Genomic DNA, 10,480 nt, shown 5'->3' on the forward strand with positions numbered 1-10,480 from the left:
GAAGCCTTCAAAAGCCAAGAAGCAGAGCGGTGATGTAAATCAAGAGATATTTGTTGGAGTGGTATTCTCGAGTGATTCTAGCTTTTGTTTACAAAAGGCTGTGAGTTTTCATTCGCAGCTGTGCGAATGGGCTTTCGATCGTGCCAGAGCCACCCAGCTTGTATAGGTCTGATATAAGCCCTGCTCCCCCTTCCCAGAGGACTCAGAGGAGGGGTATGAATTGAGCCTAAGCTTCCAGCCAGCAATGCTGGACAAGGAAGTTTCCTTCCAATTACCTGCTCTTCCAAAGCCACACTGAGACTGAATCCTCACATAAGATTCACACATGCAGCCACATGAGCACACTTTGTCTCTCTTTTACTTACATAGTCACAAACCCTCTCTCCCTGTCTCACCCTCTGGCTGTCTCTCTCACTCTTTCTTTCTCGCTCTCTCCCTTGCTCTCTAGCTCTCTCTATATCGCTCTCCCTTTCTCTCTCTTTTAATCTTTTACACACAAAAGCATAGACATACATTTGCACCCCTTTCTGTTTGTGTGCAAACATACATGGCCACACATGAACACACACTTGCACACAAACACACGCCCACACTTGAACACATCATCAAGCCTGGATGGTTTTTTACTCACCCCTGAAATATGTAGCTCTTTCTAACTGCCATTATCAATTAATCAGGTATAATTTCCTCCCAAGGCACCACAAATGCTGAACACAACACCTCTAAATATGAACTTAGCACCTGCTGTAAGCCTTTTAATAACTTGAATCAATTATGCTTTTCAGTTCTTTTCGAAACCAAATGTCTTATTGATTCAGAGGACTGACATCTTGCAAACAGATGGTTTCCATGTTGGTGAGGCTTGAAAAATGATGTCATTGCTGCATAAGATCCCATATTGGTCAGCCACAGGTCAGAAAGCACTAAAGAGAGTGTGATTAAAGAAGTGTGTTTCATTTTATATAGACTCACATAAGTAACAAACTACTGCAGAAACACATACCTTACTAAGTTACTAGAACTAATCTAATGCCTGAGTTGCACAGCTCTGCAGTTTCTGAAAGTGGCCCATCTGTTGTCATGTCCAGTTTGTCAGCCACCCTCGATGTCATCCATCACTGGTGAGTTTCTTACCAGAGGAACAGAGCTGATGGCATATTATTTGGATAGTGAACCATTCTCCACACAGCAGTGACAGTGACATATAAAAACTGAAGCAACACTTCTGTGCCTAATACACTCATAGTGTTGGGTAGAGGCTGTTGCACTAGTATGAAAATAGGCATGTTGGAGTGTTTACACGTGTCAGAGTCACTGCTGTTCTGTCAACACAAAATATTCTGCCAACAGTGAAATTGTGGTCAGAAATGGGCCATTAATGAAAAATTGTAGAATGGTTAAAATAAACTGAGCACTATGACAGATCTCTCATTCTATTATCTACAACTGTACACCTAAAAATAGGAGTTTATAATAAGGTGTGTACTGAATGTATTATCCAGAATGTATCTTCATTTGGACACTGACACAACTAACATGAAACTTACTGTTCTTCATTTGCATACGTTTACATAGGTTTATGAGCAAACAATGCAATTCACTTTGTGAGCCCTTAAGAGGGCGCATTAGCTGGGTGACATTTGCAGCATTTTGAATAAAACATGTGCTGAATCAAATTAGCGGGTCATGGGATAATAGTAGCACTGATGTGAGTGGAAATGCAATGTGATTTCGAACTTTCCCTGTTGATAATAGGACAAATTTGCTGGAAATCTGCTTCAGTAGAAATTCCTTGGTTAACCGATGGTTGTTGTGAGGGCCTACGAGTTAAAGTTTTGGGTCTTGGTTGTTGTGCTGCCCTGTGGAATGTGGATGTATCCACTACCTTAAAAATAATATAGAGCAGGCATTGGAGCCAGACATGAAAGTGTCCTTCTGCGAGAGTGTAGGTTGTTTGAAAGAAATGCTTCACTCACATCTTTCAAAGACACAAAACATGAAACCTAGCAGCGCATAGAATAATCTAAATTGATTTTCGTGTGAGCTTTATGCTTTAGCGTGACCTGACAGAATCTTTGTCAGCTAAACCAGTATGCTTTCACTACACTTACCCACTACATGAGATGAAAGCATCGCTCTCAAAATTAAAAGACAAACAATCACAAACATTTTCGGCTCAAATCAACACGCTTAAATAATTTTAGTTCTCCTGGGTGCAGGCCCTTTCTGCATGACCATTGTGCTGTAGTAACGACAAACAATACAAGCTTCGTTAACAAGGGGAAAAACATCAGCTTTATCTACTGACGCCGCAGAAATGTGTTTTATCATCATTGTCCAAGCAGACCTCCACTCTTGCCACATTAATTCCCACTCCAATCAAGATACTAGTATTTGTGTCCATTCTCGAAGAAGATGGATTTTGGCCTTGAATGTTTGAGTGGTTAATTTTCTGTTGAAAAGAGTTATTTTATCGTGTTGTTTGTAGACCAGCACATATATATATAGTTTAGAAGGACTCTTTAAATCTCAAAATGTAATAAAAGCAACGTTCAAACTCTCCAGCAATCAATTACCAAAAGTTGTAGAAAGTTGTGGAGATTTACCTTTCCCTCAGCCCCCTCATAAACCCTTGTTCCACGGGGAGAGTGACAGCACCCTTAAGTGATGGTCTAGTTCAAAAGTAATGGAGTAACAGACAAGGTGATTGAACCGATGAGTTACTACTCCTTCTGTGTTTCTCGGAATACAGTAGTTTTTATAATAGCATTACTGTTCCTTCTCATCACCCCCTAAAAAAATTGGTCAACAGTAAATACACCCTCACATTTATTGTTGGTCTCATAATTGTTGCTGAAAAGGATTTTCAATATACCAAAATCAAAATAGCATGACTGGCTACTGCCATGTTAGGTTATAATCTTTTTTTATTATAATGAATTACATTCATAACATATGGATGTATTGACCATGATATATTAGCAGAGCAGGCTTTTCTGAAAGGGCATTTAGCTCACAACCTTTTTTTGGTGGCTTTTCATTACATGTAAACTGAAAAGAAATTTTAAAAAGAGCCACCAGCCATTAAAGCATTTGGTATCTAGTGGCCTTTGTAATTGAGAACAGATATTATTACAGTTTAAGAACCTTTTCAATCACTCAGACAGCTAATCTAAGTAAAGTTGCTACCTCGACTTATTTCATTCATCAGATTGCTTTCCAAGGACACATGACAAGAGCAGGTTCTTATAGGATCATTCTGTTTGATTGAGGGAGGCAAAATAGGCTGGATGTTATTTAATCTCCAGTGTCTAACTTACAAAGGAGTTTATCTATTTTTTTCTTTCTTCCATTCTTTTTTATAAAAGTACATTAAAACAACTCTATCTTAAGAACACTAAACAGTGCTTCCCTCCAAGACTTTGATAGCTATCTCTGCAAAAACCTTACTGACAGGATTAAGATATCAGATCAACCATGGACTGGCAAAGAGATGCTATTTAATTTTCTTGTGCTTAAAATTCAAGCAGGTGGATAACCTCAAATCTCTTTCCATGTGCCCTGTTTAAGGACCAACATGCCCATAGAAAAAAAAAGAAAGTGGAGCAGCACAGTTCTCCCAAGAAGGGCAGAGACAGCTGACCAGTCCCCAGGATTGATTGGTCAAAGTTGTCCATTCATCATTTGGCCTGCCATTCCCACTATGGGAAATCACTGGGAACAACTCGTGTTTGGGTCAGCACTTCACAGGGGCGGGGTGACACAATTAATCAACACAAGGCTCATCTGTTCTACCTAGGAGTTATGACCAAATGTGGCATTGTTTCAATCCTCAAGGGAATCAACGTACATCCCAGGATGCAGCCCACCTTGGTGATATGTTCATAAAAGGAGCAAATAGACAGTACAGTGCTGAACTCTGTGTAGGAGTTATAGGCTCTAGGGAGAGAGAAAAAATGAGACCCAATTCAGCATTTGTGCTTGGCTGCAAAATCAGATTTGAGTTAATTGAAACCAAGAGCATGGTGCTGCATGGTGATAAATAGCTCTTTCAATTTTTGTACTTTCTTCTAATTGTATTGTGCAGCATAGTGTTTTAATAGGGATCATTGATGACTATCCGTAGCAATGTTATATGAATATATACACAATATAGTCACAACACTAAAAGTTCACCTAAATGTCAGTCTATGAAGTTAATGCACTGATGAGTAAACCACACCATAGAGTGAGAATGCACAATTACACAAATACTCACTCTCAGAAAGAATGAGCTGACATATAACATCTTGAAACCCTCTGACTTTTAGTGTAAGACCAGTGCAATTAGAATGGAATGAGGTGCATCATAAAAATGCTTATTAGGATTTGATATTTAATCTGAGTTCCTTTATTTTTGAAGCTTGTTTCCATTATCATGCTTCTCTGACATCTTACAGTATGTGTAATGTGTCTGCTCCTTCTGCTATCACACCTGCAATATCGCTAAACATGTAATTAGTAAAATGGCAAGTCCAAAGCAATGATCCAGCAGGCCAGGTTCCAGTAGCTCAGTTGTTCGGATGATGCTCATCCAGGACGGGCTTCCAGCCAGGCACAATATTGCTGCCCCTTTTGACTCTTGTGATTGTTATAGTCAGTTTGCTGCATGTAAATCAATAATTCATGATGGCTCACCTTATGCCTCAGGGGCTTTGTAATTGTACCGTTGGCTGCATTTTAATACCACAGTGAGTCATGATAAATCCGCTGTCAGACTGCGCTTTTGCAAACACCTTAAAGCGGCACTATATCTAGAGTATTTTGCAAACTACACAGAACGGTCTAGGCTGATACTAGGAGATACTTGAAAACTAAAGTTTTGTTAGTCCATAAGAGTGTTATTATTTGAAAACGTTTGAAACGATTATTCCACCTCCTAGTGGCGTGACATGTGAACAGCATCTTTCAAATTCAGCATGAAGGCTAACATTAAAACGGTCTATTTTTCCGTTAGATTTGTCAGTAGTAATGATAAAAGCATAAGTTATTGAAATTGAAAAATATTTTATAACATAACAGTTTTTATAATAATAATAATAATAATAATAATAATAATAATTATTATTATTATTATTATTATTATTATTATTATTATTATAATCGATTATTATTATTAGTAGTAGTAGTAGTACTTCGAACTAGAAAGCCTTTCTTTCTCTTGCGGCGCGATAAGATTTGGTGTGACTAGTTGGTGACGTCGAAATTCCAGTGCTTCGATGTGGGAGGACGCAGAGGTAAAATTCCAAGTCGGCACACACACACATTCTCAGTGGACGTGAGTAAGCAGGCACGGAGACTATTCCACCTCTCCTATACTCCGGACTTTGGATTGCTTTGTATTATTTTGCTTGCTGTTTCCTTTTGTTAACAAGTTGGCGGGCGCTACATTTTCATGCAACATTTTGGGAAGTTGCTTGAATTTAAGGCAGAATGCAATTCTCTCTGACCACGGAAGAAACAGACTGCAAAATCTGTGCGGCTCAGTGAGTAGTACGCTGCCAAAGACTGGTTCCTCGGATATGCCTGAAACTACTGCATAAACGGTCAGTCATAACTCCTGGAACGCAGGTTTATTGCAAAGGTCTGATTTGCCCTTCTATACGACAATGATTTTGAGTGTTCGGCGATTAGATTGTTTTCAGTGATGGATGTCTCCGTTGTTCTGCCTTCTGGGATTTAAGGAGGGTCAATGGAGAGACGTGCGCTTCAGTGCGCTTTTATCACAATTTGACCAGTTACGGTTTCCTGTTTGGCTTTTGCATGCATTCACTGAGCTCTGCAATTTCACGGCCCATACGACGTTGATGTTAGGGCTTTCAGCGTTATCGTAAAAATGCTGAACAACATTTTGTTGCTGAGTGTTTTAACGGTCACCAGTTTCTACTCGAGGACAGAGAGCAGGAAAACTTCGAAAGACATTTGCAAGAACCGGTGCTCCTGCGAAGAAAAGGAGAACGCATTAAATATAAATTGTGAAAACAAAGGATTTACAGCCGTCGGTCAGTTTCAGCCACCACAAAACAAAATCAGCCAACTCTTTCTGAATGGAAACTTTCTTACGAAACTAAACCCCAACGAATTCGTCAATTATGGTAATGTAACATCTCTTCATTTGGGTAACAATGGGCTGCAAGAAATTAAAACGGGGGCTTTCAATGGCTTAAAAAATCTAAAACGCCTACATCTGAACAACAATAATTTGGAAATAATAAAAGAGGATACGTTCTCTGGTTTAGAAAGTTTGGAGTATTTACAGGCTGATTACAATTATATCAGCACCATAGAAGCAGGCGCTTTCAATAAACTGAATAAACTCAAAGTCTTGATTCTCAATGACAACCTTTTGCTTTCTCTGCCTAACAATATATTTCGTTTCGTTATGTTGACGCATTTGGATTTAAGAGGAAACCGACTGAAGATGTTGCCGTTTGCTGGTGTTTTAGAGCACATAGGTGGCATAATGGAAATTCAGCTGGAAGAGAATCCGTGGAATTGCACTTGTGATCTCATACCACTAAAATCCTGGCTGGATACAATCACGGTATTTGTAGGAGATATTGTTTGCGAAACACCATTTCGACTGCATGGAAAAGATGTCACACAGTTGATAAAGCAAGATCTTTGTCCCAGACGCAACGTTGGCGACGCCAGTCATCGCGCAATGCAGCCTTCGTCTGATTCTCAGTACCAGGCGCCCTCTCCCACGTTACGCGCCCGCGTCACGCCAACCAGAGCGCCCAAGGCGTCCCGCCCTCCCAAAATGAGAAACCGTCCTACTCCTCGCGTGACGTCCAGCAGAGATAAACATGTGTTTGGCCCTATAATGGTATATCAGACGAGGTCTCCGGTGCCAATGACCTGTCCAGGCATTTGCGTGTGCACATCGCAAAACCCAGATAGTGGATTAAACATCAATTGCCAAGAACGAAAACTGCATAACATCTCCGAACTACAACCTAAACCATCTTATCCAAAGAAACTGCATTTAACTGGCAACTATTTGCAGACAATATACAGAACAGATCTGACAGAATACAGTTCCCTTGAACTTCTCCATCTAGGAAATAACAGAATAGCTGTCATTCAGGACGGGGCCTTCGAGAATCTAACTAGTTTACGTAGGCTTTACCTTAATGGCAACTACATTGAAAGTCTCTCCCAGTCTTTGTTCGCTGGACTGCAGAGCTTGCAGTACCTATACTTGGAATACAACATCATCAAAGAGATTTTACCACATACCTTTAACTCACTGCACAATCTGCAGTTACTGTTCCTTAATAATAACCTATTGAGATCCCTGCCTGATAACGTATTTGGAGGGACGATGTTAACCCGACTTAATCTCAGAAACAATCATTTTTCACATTTGCCAGTACGTGGTGTGCTGGACCAGCTCTCAGCATTCATTCAGATCGATCTTCAGGAGAACCCGTGGGACTGCACCTGCGATATTGTGTCACTTAAGAACTGGATGGAACTGTCCAGCACCAGCGTGGTGGTCAATGAGATTACATGCGATTCGCCGTCAAAACACGCCGGGCGGCTTCTGCGCTCTCTGCGAAACGATGCCATCTGCCCAGAGACGAGCGAAGTCCCGCCAACCAAGGCGACCACTGTTATTAGCTCGAGCACTGAAGCGACGCCGTTCTCTGCCATAACCCCCACGGACAAGGTGCCGGAAGTACACCCAGAAGTGCCCTTGTCCGTTCTCATCCTGGGCCTTCTCGTTGTGTTCATTCTCTCGGTTTGCTTCGGGGCAGGTTTGTTCGTGTTTGTCCTGAAACGTCGCAAGGGAGTGGAGAATGTTCCTTCCGGTGCCAATAATCTGGATTTGAACTCATTCCAAGTACAGTACGGCTCTTACAATACGGAATCGAGCGCAGGAAAAAGTGAGAGTCATGTGTACAACTACATCCCTCCCCCAGTCGGTCAAATGTGTCAGAACCCTATTTACATGCAGAAGGAGAACGAGCAGGTAGCGTATTACCGGAATATGAAAGAACTGAGTTTCAGTACACTGGACCCGAAAAAAGAGGAGCTCGCTCGTAGCCCCGCTTACACAATAAGCACAGTGGAGTTCATTGACAAGCAGCCCTGTGCCAACCGAGAGCCCGAGCTGCTTTATCAGAACATTACAGAGAGAGTGAAGGAGCTCCCTGCCGCCGGGCCACTCAGCTATAACTTTTGCACTTTACCGAAAAGACCCTTCATTCAACCGCACGAGACTACGCGACGGCACAACCAGGATCGATTAAACAAAACCGTTCTGTACGGGACCCCGAGGAAGTATGCTGAAACCTCAAAAAATGAGCATCCATTGTTGCCCGGAAAGCTGAAAACAGAGCCAGACTACCTCGAAGTTCTGGAGAAACAAACTGCAATGAGTCAGCTGTAAAACTATTTCACGTCAAGTTGACACAGTCAATATAATCGTCACACAAAATGTATTATCTGTGTATTCGACAAAAAAGACTCGAGCAACTCAAGCTAAGCCTTTTCATCGTTATATTTCCGAGCAAAATCTGTACAAAAAAAAAGAAAAGAAAAAAAGTAACCGCATTTTAAAGATGCTATATTATTTTCTCTAAGGTATAAATTATTTACTGTACTTGAAACATAAAGACTGTAGCAATTGTCGCAAGAACATGTATAATACAGCTTAACGCATTTTATATGGAGTATATTTTTTCTTCAGAGGACGACGCTTTTCAGAAGCGTGATAGTGAATCATGAAATGACATTCCTGTATGGTGTACGATGGTGAGTGGGATACACAATAACTGGTTACATCCACTTCAACTCATTGATTCCAGAAGTGCCTTTGCACTCGAAGAATTTTGTCTTTGTTTTCTGTTAATTGAAATTTTATAAGTGATGTATTTTAAAGACTCTTTATGTAAAATAGAATTATTTGTCCATTGCATTAAACTCAGAAAGGAAAAGATACTCTATTTATTGGTAGAAAATTCTGTTTTGAAATCTGCGCCTGTTTAGAATTTAGATTGTTTGGCCTAAGCTAAATTGGCTTTACAATGCACTAGAGCTAAATTAAATGTTCGCATAATATACATTTGGCAGTGGTCATGGATGGAGCAGTGGATTTATGGCCCAGTTTTTCTGTCTCTCTCATTCTCTCTCTCTCTCTCTCTCTCTCTCTCTCTCTCTCTCTCTCTCTCTCTCTCTCTCTCTCTCTCAGGGTGCACACTGCTAAAACTGGATATGCTCAGACAACATGTATTGCACACAACAAGAATTAAGTAACTATGTCAGAGCTTCCCAATCCTTGTCTAAGAGTATTCCCAGAGTGTAAATTTTTAGGATTTGCCCTACTATAACAACTAATTACACAAGGAATTCTGAGTAATTATCTGATGAGTTGAGTCAGGTGTATTAGGAGAAGGGAATGCATTAAAATGTGCAGTGCAGGGTTACTCAAGATCCAGATTTATAGTATCGGCTATATTGGCAACATGCATAATGTGACTAAATTATTTTCATCACTGACTGTTCTCAGAGGAAGTAATTTCCTAAAAATCATGAACATATTCTACATTTGCAAAAACTTTGCTCATGTGACCAAAATGGCATTATAGTCTGTGCTATAAGTGAATATAATTTTAACAGTATTACGTTGGCCTCTGCATTGTGAAGCATAACCTCTGGTAGTATTTATCCCTTTACAGAGGTGCATTTAAGTCAACTGCAGTGTTTTGTTGCATTCAAAATAGTGTTGCTGTCCAAGGTGCTAATGATGGCTTGGCTCTGGTTGGGATCAACATTGGTTACAGCTCCTGCATATGAACACAGATATTACCATTTCTTTTTAATCTCAATCACCCTCAGTCTTTGAAGTACCCAGAACTGCACAGAGTGATTTTGTTTAAGAAGGTAATTTGCAAACCCAAATTACAAGTGACTTATTAATTTGCACTCCCTCACAGTTCCTGTCAGTTTATTTCTCACATACCTGTAGTTCTGGTTAAACCAAGTATTTTCTCAGCATTATGCATTCCTAATCCATAATTCAGAGTCTGGTTATATATGTTTGCAACAGATCCCAAACATCCATGTGCAAAGTGAGGTAAATGTTTACCCCTGTGGGAATGAGAAAACCTGGGGCCTCTGCACTTGATGCTGTGTGTATGTGAGCGTGAGGGAGCGTTTATCATCCAGTTTCAAATAGAGTGATTTTCTTTGCCGGGTACAATAGGCCTCTGTGTTGCTGTTTCCTGATGTGGCAGAGAATGGAAAGGCTGAGCATGCCCTGCACACCAATGAGGGGGATGGCCCAGCAGAACACTCCTCTTCTTATCACATGGAGCTGTGCAAGATGGAGATGTCATGTCTCGACTTTGATATAATTCACGGCCTTAATTGGTTAATATCAAATGAGAGGGAGTAGTAGTGTTTTGTTGAAGCAAATATGTTGGATTTCATC

At 40.5% G+C, this 10,480-nt stretch overlaps 1 protein-coding gene across 2 annotated transcripts; it reads left to right on the forward strand.

The window, feature by feature from the left end:
- The first annotated feature begins 5,285 nt into the window (after positions 1-5,285).
- slitrk2 (SLIT and NTRK-like family, member 2) lies at positions 5,286-9,502 on the forward strand. Of its 2 annotated transcripts, XM_081699343.1 has the most exons (3): positions 5,286-8,631; positions 8,738-8,802; positions 9,239-9,502. In XM_081699343.1, exon 1 carries the CDS (start codon positions 5,876-5,878, stop codon positions 8,435-8,437), a length of 2,562 nt encoding a protein of 853 aa, XP_081555469.1. In that variant the 5' UTR covers positions 5,286-5,875; the 3' UTR covers positions 8,438-8,631; positions 8,738-8,802; positions 9,239-9,502. The 2 variants fall into 2 exon arrangements, with proteins under 2 accessions (XP_081555469.1, XP_026857954.1); XM_027002153.3 differs by having other exon boundaries at positions 5,286-8,802.
- The last annotated feature ends 978 nt before the right edge of the window (positions 9,503-10,480 follow it).

Source organism: Electrophorus electricus, chromosome 16, assembly GCF_041902795.1.
Source record: "Electrophorus electricus isolate QZ-2024a chromosome 16, ASM4190279v1, whole genome shotgun sequence".
Classification (NCBI taxonomy): Eukaryota; Metazoa; Chordata; class Actinopteri; order Gymnotiformes; family Gymnotidae; genus Electrophorus; species Electrophorus electricus.